This window comes from Solanum pennellii, chromosome 5 (assembly GCF_001406875.1).
Source record: "Solanum pennellii chromosome 5, SPENNV200".
NCBI lineage: Eukaryota > Viridiplantae > Streptophyta > Magnoliopsida > Solanales > Solanaceae > Solanum > Solanum pennellii.
This window is the reverse complement of record NC_028641.1, coordinates 69,420,683-69,445,808: the sequence shown is the minus strand read 5'-3', so window position 1 is coordinate 69,445,808 and position 25,126 is coordinate 69,420,683. Positions and strand designations below refer to the sequence as shown.

The 25,126-nt window shown below is 37.4% G+C and overlaps 2 protein-coding genes and 1 pseudogene across 2 annotated transcripts; 2 read left to right on the top strand and 1 right to left on the bottom strand.

The window, feature by feature from the left end:
• Positions 1-690: 690 nt before the first annotated feature.
• Positions 691-2,003, top strand: LOC107020142 (probable WRKY transcription factor 27). Its single transcript, XM_015220449.2, has 3 exons — positions 691-1,139; positions 1,209-1,322; positions 1,477-2,003. Exons 1-3 carry the CDS (start codon positions 691-693, stop codon positions 1,877-1,879), a joined length of 966 nt encoding a protein of 321 aa, XP_015075935.1. The 3' UTR covers positions 1,880-2,003.
• A 3,301-nt stretch (positions 2,004-5,304) lies between these two features.
• Positions 5,305-8,313, bottom strand: LOC114077202 (annotated as a pseudogene).
• A 13,741-nt stretch (positions 8,314-22,054) lies between these two features.
• LOC107019063 (probable WRKY transcription factor 27) lies at positions 22,055-23,244 on the top strand. Its single transcript, XM_027917056.1, has 3 exons — positions 22,055-22,245; positions 22,315-22,428; positions 22,583-23,244. The coding sequence occupies exons 2-3, from the start codon at positions 22,331-22,333 to the stop codon at positions 22,983-22,985; spliced, it is 501 nt and encodes a 166-aa protein (XP_027772857.1). The 5' UTR covers positions 22,055-22,245; positions 22,315-22,330; the 3' UTR covers positions 22,986-23,244.
• The last annotated feature ends 1,882 nt before the right edge of the window (positions 23,245-25,126 follow it).

Genomic DNA, 25,126 nt, shown 5'->3' with positions numbered 1-25,126 from the left:
TTCTAGTGACACCAGGTTTGGAGATTTAGTTCTTATGTTACTTTGTCGTTCTTTGTCATTTTCAGGCATCTTTTATACATTGTATATCATGTTTATTTTCTATTTTATGGCCCTATTTTGTATCTTTATTCTTGTTTCCTCTTTCTATTTATCGTTATATTCTTATGTTTTTTAAATTTAGGTCTTTTGGCTTGCCTAAAAAAAGGGTTATGGTAAGCGTCAACACGATAAATTTCGAGTCATATCATAGACTTTGATTAGTTTCGTGTATATCATATGATATGTATAATCTAAAAAAAAAGGGTACATAAATTTTATTTGACTTTTCTTGTATCGCATAAATTATCTTTGAATACTACTTTGTCGCCTACCTCATGCACTCTAAAATAGAAAAAAATTATTTACTTTTCATTAACTAAAAAGTAAATGTGGGAATGCGTGGTAGGTAGATACGCTTTTATTTTTCTCTATTTAAGTTGTGAAGTAGCTTCACTTTCTTCATCCCATACTTTGTTTTATAATTTCTTACTCACTAAAACGTTCCTCTTGCTAATCTACTTCCTCCATAAGTCATCCCCCTCTTTGAATCCTCTTTTCAGCTATGCTTTTATAGAAAATATCATTAGTTTATCCTATAAACTCATTTTCACTTTTTGCATTTAACTAGATATTATTATATATAGATCTAAAATGGGGGATGATAATCGGGATATAGGTGTAGTAGCAAGAAGTTGTAATATCAATAAACCTAACAATGTTGTATCTCCTAAATTAGGTTTGAATGCGTCTCTTGTTTGGAATTATTTTGACAGACCTTTAGCTCCTCGCATGAATAGTTTTACTGGTTTATCTGAAATTCTTTCTTTAGATTTTCCAATCGCTCGTCAGGAAAGTTCATATGATCAGGTTATCATAACAAACCAAAATAGCAACCAACAATTGTACTTACATTCAATTACACCAGTTCAATTTATCCAACAAATAACCGTTCCTCAATCGCGAACAACGGTGGAATGTGTGCCACCAACTACAACACAAGCAGAATGGATAGATCTACAAAAACAACTGGATATAGGGGCTAATATTCATCCTAATTTTTCTTTATCTATGAAGACTCCTTTGACCCAATCTCAAACAAGGTAACTACTCACTTCATTACGTTTTATGCGTGTATGTTCAAAATTTTGATTTTAGTGCTTCTGATTCAGGAAAAACCACTCCATAATGCTTACCTATGAATCGTCGCAAGAGGAACTCACAAATGACAAATGGGCATGGCGCAAGTATGGTCAGAAGTATATCAAAGGTTCCCCATTTCCAAGGTTTGCTCTCTCACCATTTTTTTCATGTCATAGAAAGTTATGTTCTCTTTCATTCTCAATTTTCATAACAAAAAGTAGTAAAAATTATTAATGGTGTATACACTTATAATATTTGAATAAAGCTGATTATTATTTTGTGTATTTGGCATAACAGGAATTACTATAAGTGTAGCACATCAAAACACTGTGAAGCAAAGAAACAAATTGAGAAAAGCTCAAAGGATGAGAACATTTTCTTGGTATCTTATTCCGGTGAACACAACCATGATCCACCCATGAGCCGTAGATATCTTGCTAGCTGCAACAATAATTCCAATCTGAAGCTTCCAAAAGGCATAAATATTTCACCCAAAGAATCAATCTTTAGTGCATCATCATCCTCGTCCAAGCGCGTTAAGCATTCAACAGATGTTGCTTCTCCAATTATCGGAACTAAGCCTCCACTTGAAATCGGGAGCAAAAACAAAATGGTTGTTGCGGTCGTGCATAACATAGGTGATGGTGATGAAAAGGTAGACATGAACGAAGATATTTTCATGGGTATTGATCAACTCTAAATTGTTACTACTTCCACCTTATAGGAGGAAAATGACAAGAGAAATTAATCTTTCTCCCCTCTCCACCAAGTTTCTATGTCGACATATGTGGTCATATAGTCATTCTTCTGTTTAAGGTTTTTAGTGTGGGAAGTCAAGAATTATAGTTTTATAGTTTCCTATGTTAACTATTTAAATAATAGAAAAATGGACCTCTTTTAGTTTCGTTATTTTCTATTGTTTTTCAATTCTAGAATCTAGTATTTGTAGTAAGTTGTTGTTCCGTTTTCTCAAACAGTTCTCTCTTTAAGAAACCTCATTTGACTTAATTTTTACATTAAATTATATAGAGTAGTATGATATCATTGTTCATTAAGAGATCTTCATTTTTTCACAAATGAAGATCTCTTGTATAACGAACATAAAATAACACCTATACATATAGCCTCACCTTTCAGATGTAATTCATGCGAAATATTTTAGATTTTTTTTCTCCTCTTATTGATTTGAAAATTATGATGCCTTTAAATATTGTTGTGTGTTGTTAAGAGATTTCTTGATTAAGACTGCACAGGAATAATATTATGTATACTATTATCAAATATCTGACTAATAATTATTTTAAATTACAGAGTGTTTATATAAATATCATTATTGAGATCATTTTAATCTAGCCAAGAATTATTCATGAGTTTAAATTTTATGCATGTATTAACCGTGTTTAAATATTTTCACATCTATAAATATAACGATCTTGCGGATAATATTTATTATTTGAAGAATAATATATGCAATATGTTATAATCTATTAAATTATATTTGCTGATATAATTTTGTCTTAAGTCAATGATGACCCCTTAAAGTTGTTGTATATTTCACATAGAAACTTTAGTAGACCATGTTTTCTATTAGACACTCTAATCTTAAAAAATTAATGTCCATTGAATATTTTTGTGATGCTTAGTAAAAATACTAAATGTGTGTAATACATTTGCATATGTTATGTCAAAATAACAAATCAAATGAAGTCACGTGGCATTTTTAAAAACAATCTTGAATATAAACAAGTTAAATTTAAGAAGAACAGACTTTCAGATTTTTATTTTTTTTTAAAAAAAAGATAACGAAAATATGCAGCCCACCCCAAACCTCCCCCTTTCTTTTCATTCCCTACAAATCAATCTTGGAAGATTTAAGATATATTATATATGAATTTATTATTTTTATTTATCTTTATGACATCTTTCTTATTCCTATCAAAATTGATAGTGTTTTCTTGAAAGATCGGTTCTTGAGTTGTTTATTTTGATTTTGTATTTTCTTTTCTTTTCTTTTTGTTTCTACATCGATTCGTTCGGAAGAAAGGGTGTAGATCGAGGCGGTATGTGTGGTGGAAGGTGAGCATGGAGAAAGAAAATATTTAAATAATAATTTCCATTTTTCAGCAATGATGATGAAGATGGTGGTCTCCATTGTTTCCGGAAAAACCACGGGTACGTTGACCTGCCCTTGGTAGGGAGTTATCATCCCCCAGGCCCAGACCCTAAGACCACGGACCCTTATCATGACAATGGATCATGTGGTCATACCTGGAGTCGATGTAGTAGCATCCCTAACAAGACCCTTAAACCCCCAAGCCCAAGTAAAGACCATGAGGACCTTCATGGTCCGTGGTCCTTCACACGACCGTGAGATGGTCCTTGATAAGTTAGACAAGAGCCCCCCCTCCCCTCACACCTTCTTTCAAATCCCAAGACTCCCCAACTTCTAAGTGAGGACTAAGAGGGACTTCATTTGGCCTGTTGGAAGGTCCATGAACAAGGTCCACCAGACCCCAGAACCCAAGTGAGGACTACGTGAACCTGCACTACCCATGCTCCTTAACACAATAAATATTAGGGCCCATGGACCGGACCTGTAGAATCCAGTGGACTCTGGACCAAGTACAATGATCCACTTCACAATATATGGTCCTTTTCACGGTCCGTAAAAACGGTCGTATTAAGCCCCATCAACAATTTAAGTCAGGGGCATTTTTGTCTTTTCCTATTTTATTGGACCCCTAAATTACGTCTTTTAAACCCTAAGCTGCATGGTTTTGTTTAGTTTTAGCATAGAAACATAACTACAACTTATCTAAGAAAAGATATTTCATTTGAACCTAATAAATTAGAACCTAGAGATAAGAAAGAGGCAACAAAACCCAGTTCAACATCGCAACAAAATTCCATCTGTTCAAGTACAAAGTTCGAATGTTTTCTCCGAGGAATTCCTCTCCAGGTATGTGGGATTTTTTTAATGGGTTCCTTTCGCCCATTAGGCCATATACTTCAGTCAAATTATTGAGTCCCTATTATCAACTAGACCTAGGGTTTCTATATCTTCAACAGATTATTATGTGATTACTTCGTTTCTTGCATGAAATTTAAAACCCTAGCTATGCATTTATTTGGTTCTTCAATTACACATGCTAGGTCAGATATTTCAAATATACATGCCTCAGTCTTGAATGTATCATTACAAGTATATTAATGTATTCCCACTTTGCATGTCAGTTTTGAGCTATCTAGTATATCAGAGAAATTCAGTCATAATGTGCTAGTCATTTAATAAATTGGGAGTGGCCTAACACTGATTTAGACTAGGGTCAGTCATCCATATAGTACCCAAACTACCAGCAACGTAGGTTGTAAGTCCCCTATGTGGGTATCATTTTAGTAATCACACCAGAATGCATCTACATCTTTGCTCGGGTATATAAGGTCCCCTACATGCGGCATATACATTGGAATCCACATTTATCTCATGTGATTTTATTATCATTTATTAGTAGCTCCCATAGTTCACTCAGACTCCATTGTATTGACCATATTTTAATATAGTTAGTATTTGTTCTCATTATGTTATGATTTGGTAATTGCATTCAGCTTTCTCATTATTCGGTATCTATATCATGTTTAGGTTATACTCTTGTTTGCTTGTTAAGTTATATATGTTTATTTCAACTTTAATCTATCCTGCATGCTCAGTACCTTTCAAGTACTGACGCATGCTCTGCACTATATTTTCTTGTGATGTAGGTTCAAGTTCTCAGCATCTAGATCGCATTTAGATCGATTCCCCATCTCAAGTTATAGCCATCGCTGTAAGAACAACCCAATCCAATGAGAATTTGCGCATAGCTTCTTGTGTTTGACATAAAAAAAGAAGCTTGGAATGACGAATGGGACATGTGAGAATTTGGTCTTTGCTAGTGGAACAAGAAACACATGGATCTATATTCAATACACAATCAAAGGATTTCTCCCCATAAAAGAGAAGAATTTCCCTTGCTTTCTTTTTGATCCGCTTATGCGTGGCACTCCTTGCTCGCGGAGAGGCATACCAAAAAAAAGAAAAGCTGACTTATGGCGACTACCTTAGTTTTACTTTATATAGCTTTTCCCTTAATTCCCGAATCGAAGGCGCAACTTGCAGTGTACAAAAGCAGTTATAATGGGCTTGTAGGGTGGGCTCTGGTCTAGCCCAACCCTTTCAATTATATCTATATAGCTCTTGTATGTCGTGGCAGCGAGGGGTTGCCCATACGGATAGAAAGAGATCCCTCGTATTTTTCCCATTTCGTTGAGAATCGATTCTGGGCTAAAGCCATTGGCCAGTAAAGCGCTCACCATTTGTTTTTCTAAAAAGAATTGTTGTTCCAACGTAGCATTTATTTGCCCTTCTGTCCAGTTTTTTCCGATCAAGTGCAAGTGGAACGCCAGTCGGCTATCTAGCTCCTGACGCCTTAGGGCATCCATTAACAATGGGAATGGTTGGATCTCCGCCCCAACACTAACCGCTGCTGCTGCGGGGGAATTTTGTTGGGCTTCGTTCAAACTCGATTGCGATTCCGAGCGAGAAGTTCCCCAATCTGCAAGCGCGGAAGCCCATGAAGACGATTGTGTTCGGTCATCAGAGGGAGAGGGGACCGATACTGGCTCTTTATCGGGGCTTTGTGGGATTAATTAATTGGATACCCGAGAGCCATAATCTTTCCTAGGAACAGCTTCTAAGACGATAGGCATAAAGGCATGATTAGTTCCACAAATCTCACTTCACTAACCATAGTAAACTCCTTCTCTTTGTACCGAAATAGAGGTCTGTTTCGAACGACCCGGTACAGCATCACATTTGACACCTAAGGAAGGTACAGACCAACTATGAGGTACATCAACAGATGTTACAATAAAACATAAAGGGCTCTTTGCTGGTAGAACAACTCTATTGTCGACTTCTAATAAACGTGATTTACCCAATTCTAGATCATCTTCTGGAATCGTATAATTGTCAAAAGTGAGTGACTGTTCATCGGAACTGTTATAGTCCGAATACTCATAAGGTAGGGTCGACGCCCGCCTCCCCCCAAACTGTACTTGCAAGTTTCCCCACAAAAAGCTCTCCACGCCTACTCTTAGAAAGAACACTATTTTTCTTTAGTTAGGTAGTTCTCCCGACTGTAAGACCCTTTATGAATAAGGTTAATCGAAGGCCGGGGAAAGTTTATTGGCAAGAGGGAACCATTTCTCATCCAGCCCTACCTACCCTATGTATTCGAGGGAGAGGCTGGAACCGAAAAAGACCAGGTTCCACACATACGAGACAGGCAGAAGGTATGGGACGAGCAGTTTCTTGAAGAGCGAATTCGATCCTATAGTCGTCTTCTTTGTTCGAAAAATGCACAGTGGAAAGGGATGCTAGTCGGCTCGACGAAGTTGTAGCCCAAAAAAAGAAGATCCAGAGTGATTCCTCACCTATCCTGTCAGGGGCCCAGTGGAACGCTCGAGTATAGATTCTCTATGCTCATGTAAACGGCCGGGGCCGGCCGGCCCGTAGATCTAAAAAGATCCAGCCATAGGTCGGACCGGATATCGTTTGTCCACAAACAAAAGAAAAACAAGGTTGGTTTTTAGTAGTAGTTCATGACCTCAAATTCCCACGTTCCAGCGTGCATTATGCCAATAGGTCCCACCACCAACTCTAGCTGATAAGTTGAGTCACCCTTCTTTTTTTTTCAGAAATAGAATAGAATAAAGAATGAGATAGTCTATATCCTGTATCGACCATAGGATCACTCTATGAATAGGTCAATTCTCTGTGACCTCCCACCGTTCATGACATCCCTAGCTTCTCACAAGAACGACTCCTCGGTGGAGGAGCGCTGGTCCCCTTCGCTCAACTTGCTTTTGCCTGCTGTTACCTACTGTAGGACCTCCGTCCCCGAAGCGAAGAAAGAGGAGCAGGAACAAGAGGTTTTCCTCTCCTTATAGTCAAGTTGCTTTCCGCTCCTCTCTCGGCCCAGTAATTCTGCAACTACTACCGTGGTTGTTGCCAACGGGGATCCCCCATTCTGAAAGGTTACTATGCTGGCTGTTAGGTCCAAAGTTGTATACCACTACTATGGTGCCGATAGATTCACTACTTCAGCGCCGTTATCGGACATTGCAGGCTGAGCATCTATTTCTCGTATATCATTCCACACCGAGAAGAGGTATGTGTACCTCCAGCAACAACAAGAATGGAACCATAGGCTCCTATGCTGGGAGCATTTTGGGGTATAGGTCTAACCACCTCAACTCCCCGTTTCTGGCATGCTATAGTTATTAAAGTCTCTCGACGGCGGGAATGGGAGATTACCGATAACCCAAATGCTTCGCGAATACTATTCAACTTTAAGGCATTTCGTTGAACTTTAATCACCCAAATGAAGAGGCGCACTCTGATACCATTGAAGTCCAATAACTTTTATAGTAATGGCTGGATCTACTACTACCTCATCCATTGAGTATAACAGAGCAAATGATGGTATAGCAATGAACATAGAGATAATACTAGGAAATATGGTCCGAAGAATCTCGATAGTAGTTCCATGAACAATCCTTTGCGGGATTGGATTTTTTTATAGTGGAAATGCCACAAAGCGCGACCCAAGATCCATGATACGAAAACCAAAAACACAATAACAAAGAAAAAGACATCGTGATGTAAGTCTGTTATTCCTTGCATTATAGGTGTTGCTGCGTCTTGAGATCCTAATTGCCATGGTTCCGCTGCATCACACTGAGCAATTGTGAGGAATAGCCATTCTAGAACAATCATTTGGTTTGGTTCATTCTTTCATTGCTCTTCTCCCCCCCCCCCCAAAAAAAAAGAGACTGAATTTCTTCCACCTTCCCTGTAGGAGTAGTGAAGAAATATAGATTTAGTTGGTTGTTGACCAACGGAAAGCATGGGATCAAAAAAGGCAGAATTTACGCAATTTCTTTTCTAAGGAAGAGATCATAGTGATTGATGGCTCTTTCAATCCGGCAAAATGGAATTGGCGTGTACCAATTTGAGTAAGATTAATAAGCTTACGACCACTAAACAAACTTGTTTGACGAACATAGTTTATGCGCCGCTAATGTAGCGGCTTGTCGAGCATTTGAAAAACTCACACCATCCATTTCAAATAGAATTTTCCCCCTGGACACACGAGCACTCCAACCCGTAGGATTTCCTTTTACTCTTCCCATTCTTACTTCTGTAGGTTTCCCGGTAATAGGGATATCTGCGAGAACTCTTACCCATATCTTACCATTTCATCGGAATTGTCCGCTCATAGCACGATGGAAGTGTCCGATTATAGCACGACACGCTGCTTCAATGGCTCGATATGAAAGAAGACCAGCTCTACAACTTTTAGTGTCATATCTTCCAAAACCAAGTTGTGTACCGTCCGGTTTGCAACCCCTACTACATCTGCCTTAACGATATTTACTATATTTCATACGTTTCGGATATAGCACGTCCCCCCTTTTTTGACTATATGAAATCCACACTTTGACACATGAGATTCCGTAACGAGTAGATACTTCCGCAGGAGCATAATCTATTTTCTTGTTAAATACATTACGAGATGTTTTTCCACACTTTCCGCATTCTTTCTACCTATTTCTGCACCTTCTAATCGACCTGAACAACATATACGGATCCCCTCCACCCCCTTTTTCATTACTAATGGAATATCCTTCACTATTTGACTAAAAATGGAACGAAATGATCTTGTTTTGTTCCTCGGTTGAAAAGAGATGTCTTGAGCAATCGGAGAAGCACTTTGATAAACAGATTTGATCTTGACCGATTCAATTAAGGTATTAGTGTTTGTTCTATTATACAACAAAGATCGCATTTTTTGCACTTCGTTCAAATAATAGTTGTACCCGTACGGAATTCTTCTGTTTCTTAGTATGATCTCTATCATCATCTCTATTCCCCTTATCAATTTTCCTATCCTATTTAGGTCTATGAATTTCCCTATCAATTCCATTACCTTATCCTTACCCATGAGGTTCCAACATTTTCTCCTTAATTGACCTAGGAGTTGTTCCCGGGCATCCTAAAAAAAGGTTATTATACACCCCAACCCCATCCCTTGAAAAAAAAAAGGTAGCACCGAAGAAAGGATAGAGCGAGATGGTGGTTTTTGTTGTTCCCGCGAAGCAAATATCATTCGCTTGGCGAATAAAGTGGTTACCCTCTTTTTGGCTTCGGCCAAACGCTTTTTCTCGCTGGTCGAACTTTCTACAAAAAAGCGATGCAAGAACGTATTCTTTTATCTAAGCTTCTTCCCTGTGCATTAGCTCCCCCCATCGTAGATTGTTCAGCCACGCCCGGTGCCACGAAATGATTGAGAACTACGACGGAGTAAACATGCATTTTCTTCTTTGTATTCAATAAGTATTGGATGACCGAATAATTCAAGGAAGGGCGGACTGCGGGGAGGATCGTTTTAAGTAGATGACCGTCGGGCGGTCGGAGCGGGACTTCTTTGGGAAAAAGAACTTGAATAAGTTTGTTTTTCTGAAGGAGTCGTCATTTTCTATCAGGAATGCTATGTCATTTTCAATCCCGGCGTATTTCGGATGCTTGAAGTCCCCGCTGACATGAAGTGATTTAGAAAGATTCTTCTTTATCGATGGTGATCGGTCATGGTATCCATAGCCTTGCTTCTTTTTCGGCCAAATCCTGATTTCGTTTTGCTTCTCCCGATCGTCGAGCCTGATCGACTCGACTCTTTTCCCTGCCCCCTGGCCTCTCACTTCGTTTCGTTCTTCTTCTGTACCGACGCTTGAATGAAGACACCCGATCGGCCCGACTTTCTCAAATTCCCCCCACCGGCCCTTCTCCTTTACGGGTCTGGATTTTTTGCATCGTTTTAGTCATCGTGGTCGACGGGGAAGAAAGAAATGAATGAATGTTCTTTTGGGAAAATGTATAATAATACACCTACCAAGACGAAAGCCAAAGGTGAGTATCGTAGGTGGACGTATCGAACCGAAATAAGATCTCAGATTGACATCTTGATACACTGATTTACCATAATAATAAATAGAGTCAATGGTGACTCCGCCGTGGGAAGAGCTGCTTCTTCTTGCTTGATAGGGGGGCTTCCATTCACCTGCGCAGACTAAAAGTGCTCTTCGTACCGTGCTTGATAGTCACCCATCACACGGCTCTCAAACCCAACTAGTGGTGGATCCCGGGAGACAAAGTCAAAACGCAACATCCTTTGCCCCATACTTTGAGATGCTCTTCTCTTGTTTTACAAATCCTACAACTCTCTTTACTGAGCGAGACTCCATCCATATCCCTACTAGTGGTTTTTCTTTCATTCAATCATCACTTGTTTGACAGCTTAAACTAGGCTCCACTTTAGAAAAAGGTTTTTGGTCTTAATCAAAATAGGTCAAGGGCACGTCGGAACGGTCGGTAGCTGCTTAGTCTCATCCGAGAGTTTAATCTCCTTACTGTTTTTTCAAAGTAAAAAAGAAGGGGTCGATTTAGGCTCCTTCCCTTGCACTGCGTAGCCGCGCTAGCAGGTACTACGAGCCCTCTGTCCCACGCATCTAACCAGCTCGCGCGGTTCACCGGTTCCACCGAAGACTCTCATTTGTTGAAGTGGAGCATAGTGCGCTTTAGGCGCTGAGCGAGAAAGGTCTCTTCTTTCATTTAGGTTTATTCACTGATCTGAAACTTAGCACTTATTTTCTTATTGATTCCCGGGGCGGTGGCATTCTTGAATGAAGTCTATCCGAAACGAATTAGCACTTCTCAGATCAGGCTAGGCCTCTCCAATTGAGCTGGGCGCTGGGGCCCTGGATGCACTAGCGGTTGTCACATAGGTGAATGGTTGCCCGGGTTTCTCGGCCTGGTATCCTGCACCTCGCGTTCATGATATCTACATTCAACTGTGCCCCAGAGACACAGTCGAAGCACGCCCGTCCAGCGTTCTTCTTTCACGACATGCTATAGTCCTGGGTGTCTTCCAATGGTCTTCTAGCCTTAGAAGAAGTCATGTATGCCCCCGGCATCTGCAACGTCCTCCTTTGATATTCTAATCTGGGAGAACTAAAAGACTGACCCATTCGGTGACTTTCCCGGTCGCCCTCACTAAACCAACTTGAATCTGAACTACGATTCAGATCAAGTCTTAACGAAATAGGATTTCCTTTTCGTGCCATATGCACTTAGACTTTACTTTTTCCCCCTTTTTCTTCCCGATCCAATATTTGTTCTCGAAGGTCTTCGTTTCCGTGTAGAAGCAAACTCTCCAAATTTATGACCAACCTTTCCTTCAGTAATCTTACAACGAACATGAGTTTTTCCATTGTAAATTCGTACGGAGCAACCAACGAATTCCGGCGAAATAGAAGATCTACGTGAAAAAATTTTCTTGTTAAAAAGAAGATCTCTCTTCTTCTTCATTCTCAAGAGGAATGCATCACAAAACTGCCCTTCCATATAGATCGTCGTGGCATGAATGAATTTCTTCGCTTCGATTCCTCCCCTACAACTAGCTCCTACTCCTCCTCCTTCTCCTTTAGGATAGAATCCTCCTTGGTCCTTTTTACATAACACTCTCGGCCGCCCAAGAGGACTGGCTATCTTTCTCTTTATACGCAATATCTTGAAAGGCAAAGAAAAAGATCTGTCGTGGCCTAATGTTGGCATGGGATTTGGGTTACAAGCAGGTCATTCTTGAAACAGATTTTGAATATTGTTTGCATGCTGTGATTTATTTGATTTCCTCTACTCACCCTCAAGCACAAATGATCCAAGCTTGCAGGAATCTTGTTCAAGGGATTGGCAGTGCTTTTGTAAGCATACTCATAGGGAAAAGAGAAGGTAAGATCGCGGCCGACTGGTTGGCATCTAAAGCTCTGAAGCAGCCGCCAGGTTATCAACAACTTTTGACCTGTCTGCCAGGACATAAGATACCTAAAAAAGAAGAAAGAAAAGGAAAATGTTATTGTAAATGGCACGAGAAATGGACTCACTCTACAAATAATTGTGTAAATTTCAGGACTCTGATTCATGATTAGTTGGACAAAGGTTTGTTTCGGACAGCAGACCGACCAATGGAAATCGAGACATCACCGTTTGAGGGAGCAGTAGAGAGATCAATATGATGTCTGCTGACTTAAGGAAGTTATCTGACCCACAGAAAGAGTTGGAGGCGGCTGAGCATATCCCATCCCACAATAGTCAATCCCTTCAACGGGTTAAACGTGCCATAAATGGGCTTTTAGTGGACTCAAAAAAGAAATCTTGATATAATAGATATCGTGGTAAGAGGAGGATCAAAAAAGCTTATGATGAGCCCATCACAGAGATGCACAGAGGAAGAGAACGAACGTCAGTCTCTTGAGCGACCGTTCAAGAAATGCAAACATTAGGGGAATGGTTAGTGATGAGGGCATAGGACAGAGAAAGTTCCTTCTCACTCTTTTGAATCCCAGGGATTCCTCAGGGAAGAGACCAGTCCCTGAAAAAGACTTCTCGATTGGTATCATTCAAATGTGAATATAGGCCTGATTGAAGCATAAAAGTGAAATAATCATAATGAGAGGCTTTTGTCCGTTGATGGTCATCTTACCTGTCTCCTACGCTACGCTCTCAACTGGATCAATTGCTTTGTCCTGATTTATTGAAGAGGTTCCCTATGGAACATGTTTTATGGAATTGAACTCTTTATTCCATATTTCTTTTCTTTCTGATTGAATGAAACTTATGTAGTTGATCATGATGGGAAGATCCCGCTAGGATTTCGGCACCCCTCCTCTGCACTTATTCCATCTATTTAGTCAATGACTCAGCCTTTAATCTGCTTTAAATGATCCTATCTGCACTTATTCCATCTATTTAGTCAATGTAAGTGATTTCATACGTCAAAGCCTAATGAGAAGATATTAAGAGTCAATGTAAGTGATTTCATACTCCACAAATATCAACTAGAATAGGCAAAAGAATCTCTTCGGAAAAAGAGGCGCTTTCTAGATCTAAAGATCTAAGCAAATTCGACGCCACTGAGTTCAATTCTAAGCTGAACCCATTCAACTGCAGTCAAAAGGTAAAATCTTCCCCTGCATTGATAGAAAGAGCTTTCTTTTCATCCAACTATTAATATCATAAGAAAGCTGTTAGCTTAGGGCAGAGGTATGCCACAAGCCTACCCGAGTTCCACAGCATTGATGTCATTGTTTATTCGTTTTTCGGGTGACCGTTCTGGAATGAACAGCGACCAATTCCCTATTCAATCAAACTAGAAAATTAGACACCTTACACTCTCAACACAGACAATTAGAACAACTAAATCAAGCTTAAGAAAAAAATTTTGCTTTCTATTCTATTCATATGGTAGATTGGATTGACGGATGGTGCACCTGTCAACAATTCATAGAACATGTTCATTTTCGTCTGCTTCGCTTCCTCAATTTCTCTTATATAGCAAGTTCGTTAGGAAAATCCAATTTGGAGCACTAATCACTCATGCATTCTAAGTCAATAGTGAATTGTTCCAATATCCATATTTTCTTTTTAAATAGATTTAAATAGAAAAGAGGTAAGAGAAAGATTATGAATTTAGAGATAGAATCAACCGAAATTGAAAGGATGAATCAAATGTAATCACAATAAAAAGGGAAGAACAATTAAGGAAAACAGAACTCAAAGCGCAAGTACAATAAAAAAGCAATTCAGTAATCCGGGAACGGTTTTCACCGATTCTGTATTTGTAGCATTTTGGCAACATGGCCGAGTGGTAAGGCAGAGGACTGCAAATCCTTTTTTCCCCAGTTCAAATCCGGGTATCGCCTGATCAACAAAAAAGTGAAAATATATTCTTTTGATATAACCCGCCGAATGATTCCCCAGCAGAAGGTTGATACTTGTTTGATTCTAAAGACTAAAACTATTGCATATTGAGGCTTCTTCAAGGAAATATTTGAATGCTAGAGGGGCTATCAAGACTTCGAAAGCTTTCTTACATTATACGATAAGTTAGTAAAGGAATTTCAGGATATGATACGAGTGAAGAAAATCCGTTAGTAAGTCGGGTGCCTAAAAAGGTAAAGGGAGACTAAGCAAGGCTTTTAGAAGAAAAAGATGAAAATTGACTCTTTATCCCCTGTTCATTCTTCCAACAATTTATACGGCTTGATGAGGCGCGCTTTTCATGCAGAATCAGTCTTCTCTGGTGCCTGCTGTGGAAAGATTCCCTAGTTCCAGCCAGCTCTGATATAGCACGGTTTGTCGGGGCGGAGTGGATCAATGACAGGGGACCCCTAACAATTAGTTCTAAGGATCGGGGTTAGAAGGATCCTTTTGCATAAGCGTATGTTGACAGTCCCTCTATAGGGGGATTCCTATAGGGGTAGTGGTTAAGAATGTCCTCTTTCATAGGTTTTCGAAGAAAGGGATGAAAACACATTAGCTTTTAAACATGAGTTTGGTGTGCCTTTAAGAACCGAGAACTTTCTTTCTGAGGCTGATCTTTCGGCTGGGGTTAGAGACCAAGTAGCTTTATCTGATTAAGGGGAGGGGCTTTATTTAGTTCTTGTTCCGGCGGTTGATCTTTAAGCATCTTTAGTTGTTGGTGTAAGCGCGTAAGTGAGGCCAGAAAGATTGGACTTATGCCCATCAATCGTACTTGAGTTACCAACCCTTTTTTCAAGGAACTCTCTAGCACCTCAGCTCACCGTATTTTACATAGCCTTAAAAAAGGAAAAAGTATATATACACAATAGATGATCTATTGGATATAAATATCCCTCAATATTTGATATGTGAGAAAACTCACTGCTTATATATCCTATTAAAGATTTTATGAAAATAAGTATATAGACTATCTAGTCAAAGTATATATACACTAATGGTGATCTATAAGATAAAAAAGCATCACATATGTGAGGGATAGAAGTAAAAGCATGTATATCCAATTACGCATTACCACCCAAAAATCAATTGTGTTATGATATTTCATTATCCTAAACCACTCTTAAGTGGATGTTTTCCTCGAGCTTATTGTCATGTAAGACAGATCTTAAATCCTTTTTATATGAGTCTCGGTGAAAATGCTTTATATAACTATGATCACAAATCTGGGAGTATATCTAAATATCAAAACGCTGTCTTTGATTTGTTGGATAAGGCTAAAGGTGAGGCTGATACACACCACCCTGATAGTTTAATAGAATTACAAAAGAAGATAGTGTCTCTTGCGTATCCTTACGATAGTATGAAGAATATTTTTCAGGCTGCACCGCAGATCATGAAATTTTTATTTCAAGATGATGAACCCACTGCTAGAAGTTATTTGCTGGATAAGGAAGAATATCTCACTTTTGAAGAGAGAATGTTTATAAAGTATTTTCATCGTTATACCCTTGAAGGTATTATAGTTCATATATTTGGTTTAGTCTTCAATAGTATAGAGGATAGCCCTGCTGTTCGGCTTTCTACCCTAGTTGATAAACTAGATTGAGCTGTTAGAACTCAAGCTCTAATGATGTATGAAAGGGATAAATCTATAAAGGGTGAATTTTCTCTTGATGGTAAACATAAGAATGTAGGTATCTTATTGGTAGAATTTTTATTAGAAAGAAACCTCATAACTATTACTAACGATTTATCTATATCAAGTCAAAAGATAGAAATTAAAGATAAGAAGGGTAGGTTTTATAAGAAACGAGCATCCTATGTTTTTCGTAATTTTGATGTAGGGATTATTCCCATCCAGCTAAATCTGCCTATGGTATGTCCGCCTAAAGATTGGCATGTTGCAAAACCTGCTGGTGGTAAACCTACTAGTCTATCGGACCTTACCGGGGGTTATTTATGCGAACCCGTCTGTGATATATATTTGCATAATCGTTATAAGTTGTTTGCAGCCCGTGACAAGGATAAGTTTAATATATTATTGAAAGATAAATATCAAGAAATTTATGATGCAATGAACTCATTGCAAAAGGAGTCTTTTGAGATCAATGTTGTTATGCTAGATTTTATTAAGGATAATTATAAATCCCACATTAGGGAGGGACTTCTTATGCCTCGTATTCTAGCATCGATTAATATACCTGTTGCAATCAAGAGTTTAAGGGATACCTTCCTTAAATATGAAAATAAGGGGTCTATCACATACCAAAGTGTGCTAGATGTGTTCTTGGCTGATGTGCAACGAGCCCGTTATAAAGATTTTATACTAGATATTGCTTCAGCTTACGCGGGATATGAATTTTATCTGCCGGACTTCGTTGACTTCCGTGGTAGGATTTATCGCTCTGGTGTATTACATTTCCATGAACGTGATATAGCGAGGTCTTTAATTGTATTCTTTAGACGAACTGTTAAAGAGAGTCAAATGAATACCCCCCCCCCCCTTCAAAGGGGGGTGCTGCTATAGCTCAAAATATGTACCTTGCTGTGACTGCCTTTCATTATCAAAAATACCCTTCCTATGAACAAGCCTTGCAAGCTGGTTTAGATCTTGAGAGTCTAAAATGCCCTGAAGATCTCATAGAGCGCGCTTCAACAGCCAGGGACCTCTATCAGTACATATCCAAGATTGTTACTCTAGCGGCGGAGTCTACTAAGGCATCACCGTATCAACTTCCTATAACTCAAGATGCATCTGCTAGCGCTTATCAGATAATTAGTTACTTTATGTTAGATTTCGAACTTGCTAAATATACAAATCTTTTTCCTACTAAAGTTCATAATTCAGAACATCTACGTATAAACGATATTTATGATTTCTTTCTATCGGAGCTTATAGAGTACTTAAAAGCCGCTGAGAATAGAATTTGGAAGGATGGTTCTATTATTTTCAAATATGTATGCCCCCTTCTTCATAGAAATTTAGTGAAATCACTCCTAATGCCCTTGGTCTATGGGAAGACTGAGTACAGTATGGCTGACAATCTATATAATGAGTTAAATGTCCTTTTAGGTTAAAAAAAAAGAATGCTTGGAACTGGCTAGACATATAGAAATTTTCTTTAAAAAGAGATTTCCTCATATAGTCAACCTAATAACTTTAATACGAGCTGTAAGCTGGGTTATATCTGCAAGTGGGGCACCTGTCTACTATTCAACCCCTATGTTTACTACAGTACAGGACTATATGAAATCTGAAGCTGTTAATATATGGTTATATGATCGTCAAAGCAAGAAAAGACGCCAGGTAACGCTACGTGTTCCCACACTCGAACGTGAACGAAGAAAAACTACATCAGCAATTTTCGCGAATTTTATTCATTAGAAAGATGCTATTATAGCATTTAATGTGATCAAAAATATGAAAAAGAGGGGAATCCCTATATATACAGTTCACGATAATTTCATCACTACCATGGATTTCTCACATTCTATGGGTGAGAGTTACATCGAAATCTTATTAAATAGCCCCCACCCAATGGAATATATTAACTCATTCCTTGCGATAAATCTCTTTGATGAAGCCCGTACCCCCGGTGGGCTATGTCAGATAGATCTAGATGGATGCTTCGCTGTAGATGATTTGTACAGCCGCCTTGATAATATACCCTGCCCTAAAGAATACACATTGACAAAAAAAAGAGGGATATATGGTATAAGCGGCTTACAGAGATCTACCAAGCCTACTATCATTATATTCTATCTATACGATTAATGGATTCAGCCCCTATACCTAAATGTATTAAATCATCTTCTGATTCATCCTATTATACTAGATTAGATAAGTACCGCGGGGAAATATGTAAATGGATGGATTACCCGTATTTTTATAGTTTGCACTTATGAATAAGACTAACACATCAATGATGAGGTCTAAGATAATAAGGAAAAGACCTTACAGTACCAGGATTAGTATGGACTACTTAGGGTGTCTTTTATATATCAGGAAAATGTATTGTAAAGACCCCTATCCCACGCTGAGAATAGCTTACGCTGAATTGATCGACGGTTTATTAAGATGTAAAGAGTTTGAGATTATAGTGAATATTATTATGTACCTGCTATTCAAGTACGCATACCCTAAAGATTCGGAGTATGGAAAATTCACTATTCATTATAGCATGGAAACAACTAGCGGTATAATCACTTCTGCCCTAGGCCAAGCTATCACGTTTAGAGTGGGTGGGGTAAATCAGCCTATCAGAGATATAGTTGATGAATATGTTAGGGAAAAGGCCGAGGCTTACGGCGATGCTGTTCTAACTGACATATTCATTCGAGTCTATTATGATCAAAACCTCTCTAGTGTAGAGATGAATATCTCTAATGATCAGATAGCTCGCCTGATCGCTGAAAGCGTGGTAAGCGATGAGGTGTATGATCACATAGCTGTGCAAAAGATTGAATATCGTAAACCTAAGTACCTTAAGCATATCACAAGACTCAAATCTAATTGCAAGGAAAGAAGATCCTTCATTGTTGTAGATACTCAAACTATTCTGGTAGAGTCCGATACTGATCAGATAGAGAAAGTGCACATGCCATATGCCGTGGGCTTTGTAGTGGTCAAACCCGGCTCTGCCCCGTCTAAAGAGCAGGTTGGTAGTGTTGAAACATATTTCAATGAAGAGTATCCGTTTTTCTATATGATACTTTCCGTAAAAAGAGCGATAAGAAGCTGACCGAGTTTATCGATCGTTTAGATCACGTAGTTCGCAAAGATCCTTCTATTCATACTATCTACTTCCACAACTTATCTCGATTTGTACATGGGTATACCCCAATCATTTTAGATATACTTTATTATTAGTATCCGCATCAGTTATTATTACTCTCATTATGCTCATGTCATGCCAGTAGAGTTAGCTTGGGGTATGATCTTAGGTACGTGTCCACGTCTATGGGATAGGCTTGGGACGTAACTATCTTCTAGACCCCTCTCTAGTTAGATTGTGGTGTACTTATTTTCCTCAAAGTTCTTCTCAATTGTCGATCGTAGGGGGTTAATGATTAGCCTTGATTTCATGTACTAGACATATTCTAGAGTTGAAACCCGTAGAAAACAAAAACAAACAAAAAACATAAAATCATGAAATACTTGACTAAAGTTCATTAATTTAGTTAAACTTAAATTAAAAGTTGTATTCCTTGGAAGCAATGCCAAAATTTGATAGGATAAGATTACACCTCTCTTAAAAAACCGTAAATAATCATTATGAAGTAAAAAATCAAACTGGTAAGTTGGGTTCAATCGCACGAGGAATATGGTTTAGACACATAAATACTCACAATTATCTCTTTTTAATCAAACTATTTTCAACATAGGTAAACAAGGTTTTTTGTAAATAAAGTAACAGGTTGTTAATTTGAATCAATATAAGATGGAAACTAGGGTATGTGTGTTTCCCACAAGATTTTAATGTGGTAATCATAATAGTAGTAATCCTTTCCTAGTGTTTGACATGCAAGGTTGATAAGTTATATATCCCTAAGTTATTGGCTATCATCATAAGGACTTTCACTCGCGACATGGTAAATCTACGAATGTGTGCGTTACTAACCCTTACCTGCACCCACGATTAGTCATTGTGTTAATTAACCTAGGGAATTCGCCCTTTTCGCAATTGATTAAAGGAAAACTATTAGATAGAAGAAAATCCCTAACTAAATCACTGTTGTAAAATATTTTTCTCATTGATTACCCCCTTGGTAAGTTCAAGTAGGAATGAGGAGAGTTCTAAATATGTGCACCGATAGAAAGACTTCTAAATAAAAAGATTAAAAATACATGCATAAACACTATTACGTTACTTTGTTATTATTCATACTTTGTTAATTGTTCATGGTTCCAAAAACCATAGATGTTGATTTAGTCACTCGTGATTGAGAGTTCATAATTCATAATTAAGATAAAAGAATTCATGAACTTACAATGAGAATACAAGAAAACCGAAATCTTTAATTTGAAATTAAAAGTGAAATTTGCATAAACTAGGTTCCAGAAAATAAATTGCTAAGTGTTAGAAAAATAATTCCAAAAAGCCAAAACTAAAGTATACAATAATGTATAACCCTCAAAAACGTATATAAAAACTAATATTCATAGTACAAATACTCAACCAAGTAGGAAACAAAATAAGGAAATAATTGGTTAGATGCGGTTTCAATCGGAGGCAGAAGCTACAGACTGTGGATCCACTAATGGTCCATGGTCTCCTTCGTGGATTAACTCTTGGAAATTATTATAGGGACTTCAGACAATGGTTGGACCTATTGTCTTTGGACTTGACTACGTTTCTTCACTTGCCTCTACGTTTGAAGTAATAGAAATTCAAATTTCTGATTGCAAGTGATGGGGATGTATAGGACGGTCTGTCATTCGATCTATAGGTCATCGATATCCTCCGTGTTTCCAGACTTTGTTATAATTCATTGAACCATCATCTATGCTGCATCACCTACAGCCCATCAATGAACCAACTGTCTGTGGTTGCCTCCTTCATTGGCCAATTCTGCATGTTTCAACTCTTATCTCAGTCCACCGCATCCAAACTTATTTCCTACAAGAATTTTATATAATCGTTATTTCCAACAACAAAATAGCCCTAGACACACACCAACTCTAAGTGAAACACATCAAAAATGCTTTAAACTAAAGGTATATCACTTCTCTTAACATATTTGATCTTTTTTAGCTCCGTCGACTCATGATACCTATTGATCAAACTGTGATGTAGTACTTATACTACATTTATGTATCTTTTTCTGACATAATTACAAGTAGGAGCCACTCTCATGTAGCGTTGAATCCTTCGTGATTGTCACTGACTCGGATCATGGTGAGTTCCTAGTGTCCAAAGACTTGCTGCTTTTTCTATTTTTTACTGACTTTTGTTTTGCATTTTGATTAGTTAGTCCATTTTTATATAGAGTTTCTATACTTAGTTCTTCATGTCTAGTGACACCAGGTTTGAAGATTTAGTTCTTATGTTACTTTGTCGTTCTTTGTCATTTTCAGGCATCTTTTATACATCGTATATCATGTTTATTTTTCTATTTTATGGCCCTATTTTGTATCTTTATTCTTGTTTCCTCTTGCTATTTATCGTTATATTCTTATGTTTTGTAAATTTAGGTTTTTTGTCTTGCCTAAAAAAGGGGTTATGGTAAGCGTCATCACGATAAATTTTGAGTCATATCATAGACTTTGTTTAGTTTCGTGTATATCATATGATATGTATAATCTCAAAAAAAGGTACATAAATTTTATTTGACTTTTCTTGTATCGCATAAATTATCTTTGAATACTACTTTGTCGCCTACCTCATGCACTCTAAAATAGAAAAAATTATTTACTTTTCATTAACTAAAAAGTAAATGTGGGCATGCGTGGTAGGTAGATACGCTTTTATTTTTCTCTATTTAAGTTGTGAAGTAGCTTCACTTTCTTCATCCCATACTTTGTTTTATAATTTCTTACTCACTAAAACGTTCTTCTTGCTAATCTACTTCCTCCATAAGTCATCCCCCTCTTTGAATCCTCTTTTCAGCTATGCTTTTATAGAAAACATCATTTGTTTATCCTATAAACTCATTTTTATTTTTTGCATTTAACTAGATATTATTATATATAGATCTAAAATGGGGGATGATCATTGGGATATAGGTGTAGTAGCAAGAAGTTGTAATATCAATAAACCTAACAATGTTGTAGCTCCTAAATTAGGTTTGAATGGGTCTCATGTTTGGAATTATTTTGACAGACCTTTAGCTCCTCGCATGAATAGTTTTACTGGTTTATCTGAAATTGTTTCTTTAGATTTTCCAATCGCTCGTCAGAAAAGATCATATGATCAGGTTATCATAACGAACCAAAACAGCAACTAACAATTGTACTTACATTCAATTACACCAGTTCAATTTATCCAACAAATAACTGTTCCTCAATCACGAACAACGGTGGAATGTGTGCCACCAACTACATCACAAGCAGAATGGATAGGTCTACAAAAACAACTGGATATAGGGGCTAACATTCATCCTAATTTTTCTTTTTCTGTGAAGACTCCTTTGACCCAATCTCGAACAAGGTAACTACTCACTTCATTACGTTTTATGCGTGTATGTTCAAAATTTTGATTTTAGTGCTTCTGATTCAGGAAAAACCACTCGATAATGCTTACCTATGAATCGTCGCAAGAGGAACTCACAAATGAAAAATGGGCATGGCGCAAGTATGGTCAGAAGTATATCAAAGGTTCCCCATTTCAAAGGTTTGCTCTCTCACCATTTTTTTCATGTCATAGAAAGTTATGTTCTCTTTCATTCTCAATTTTCATAACAAAAAGTAGTAAAAATTATTAATGGTGTATACACTTATAATATTTGAATAAAACTGATTATTATTTTGTGTATATGGCATAATAGGAATTACTATAAGTGTAGCACATCAAAACACTGTGAAGCAAAGAAACAAATTGAGAAAATCTCAAAGGATGAGAACATTTTCTTGGTATCTTGTTCCGGTGAACACAATCATTATCCACCCATGAGCCGTAGATATCTTTCTAGCTGCAAAAATAATTCCAAATTGAAGCTTCCAAAAGGCATAAATATTTCACCCAAAGAGTCAATCTTTAATGCATCATCATCCTCGTCCAAGCGCGTTAAGCATTCAACAGATGTTGCTTCTCCAATTATCGTAACTAAGCCTCCACTTGAAATCGGGAGCAAAAAGAAAATGGTTGTTGCGGTCGTGCATAACATAGGTGATGGTGAAGAAAAGGTAGACATGAACGAAGATATTTTCATGGGTATTGATCAACTCTAAATTGTTACTACTTCCACCTAACAGGAGGAAAATGACAAGAGAAATTAATCTTTCTGCCCTCTCCACCAAGTTTCTATGTCGACATATGTGGTCATATAGTCATTCTTCTGTTTAAGGTTTTTAGTGTGGGAAGTCAAGAATTATAGTTTTATAATTTCCTATGATTAACTATTTAAATCATAGAAAAATGGATCTCTTTTAGTTTCGTTATTTTCTATTGTTTTTCAATTCTAGAATCTAGTATTTGTAGTAAGTTGTTGTTCCGTTTTCTCAAACAGTTCTCTCTTTAAGAAACCTCATTTGACTTAATTTTTACATTAAATTATATAGAGTAGTATATTATCATTGTTCATTAAGAGATCTTCATTTTTTCACAAATGAAGATGTCTTGTATAACGAACATAAAATAACACCTATATATATAGCCTCACCTTTCAGACGTAATTCATGCGAAATATTTTAGTTTTTTTTTCTCCTCTTATTGATTAGTAAATTGTGATGCCTTTAAATATTGTTGTGTGTTGTTAAGAGAATTCTTGATTAAGCCTGCACAAGAATAATATTATGTATACTATTATCAAATATTTGACTAATAATTATTTTAAATTACAGAGTGTTTATTTAAATATCATTATTGAGATCATTTTAATCTAGCCAAGAATTATTCATGAATTTAAATTTTATGCATGTATTAACCGTGTTTAAATATTTTCACATCTAAAAATATAACGATCTTGCGGATAATATTTATTATTTGAAGAATAATATATGCAATATGTTATAATCTATTAAATTATATTTGCTGATATAATTTTGTCTTAAGTCATTGATGACCCCTTAAAGTTGTTTGTATATTTCACTTAGAAACTTTAGTAGACCATGTTTTCTATTAGACACTCTAATCTTAAAAAATAAATGTCCATTGAATATTTTTGTGATACTTAGTAAAAATACTAAATGTGTGTAATACACTTGCATATGTTATGTCAAAATAACAAATCAAATGAAGTCACGTGGCATTTTTAAAAACAATCTTGAATATAAACAAGTTAAATTTAAGAAGAATAGACTTTCAGATTTTTATTTTTTTTAAAAAAAAAAGATAACGAAAATATGCAGCCCACCCCAAACCTCCGCCTTTCTTCTCATTCCCTACCAATCAGTCTTGGAAGTTTTAAGATATATTATGTATGAATTTATTATTTTTATTTCTCTTTATGACTTCTTTCTTATTCCTATCAAAATTGATAGTGTTTTCTTAAAAGATCGGTTCTTGAGTTGTTTATTTTGATTTTGTATTTTCTTTTCGTTTCTTTTTGTTTCAACATTGATTCGTTGGGAAGAAAGGGTGTAGATCAAGGCGGTATGTGTGGTGGAAGGTGAGCATGGAGAAAGAAAATATTTAAATAATGATATCCATTTTTTCAGAAATGATGATGAAGATGGTGGTCTCCATTGTTTCCGGAAAAACCACGGGTACGTTGACCTTCCCTTGGTAGGGAGTTATCATCCCCCAGGCCCAAACCTAAGACCAAGGACCCTTATCTTGACAACGGATCATGTGGTCATACCTGGATTCGATGTTGTAGCCTCCCTAACAAGACCCTTAAACCCCCATGACCAAGTAAAGACCATGAGGACCTTCATGGTCCGTGATCCTTCACACAACCGTGGGATGGTCCTTGATAAGTTAGACAAGAGCCCCCCCTCCCCCCACACCTTCTTGCAAATCCCAAGACTCCCCAACTTCTAAGTGAGGACCACGAGGGACTTCATTTGGCCTGTTGGAATGTCCACGAACAAGGGCCACCAGACCCCAGAACCCAAGTGAGGACTACGGGAACCTTCACTACCCATGCTCCTTAACACAGTAACAATTAGAGCCCATGGACCGGACCTGTAGAACCCAGTGAACTCTGGACCAAATACAATGATCCACTTCACAATATATGGTCCTTTTCACTGTCCGTAAAAATGGTCGTATTAAGCCCCATCAACAATTTAAGTCAGGGGCATTTTTGTCTTTTCCTATTTTATTGGACCCCTAAATTACGTCGTTTAAACCCTAAGCTGCATGGTTTTGTTTAGTTTTTGCATAGAAACATAACTACAACTTATCTAAGAAATAATATTTCATGAAA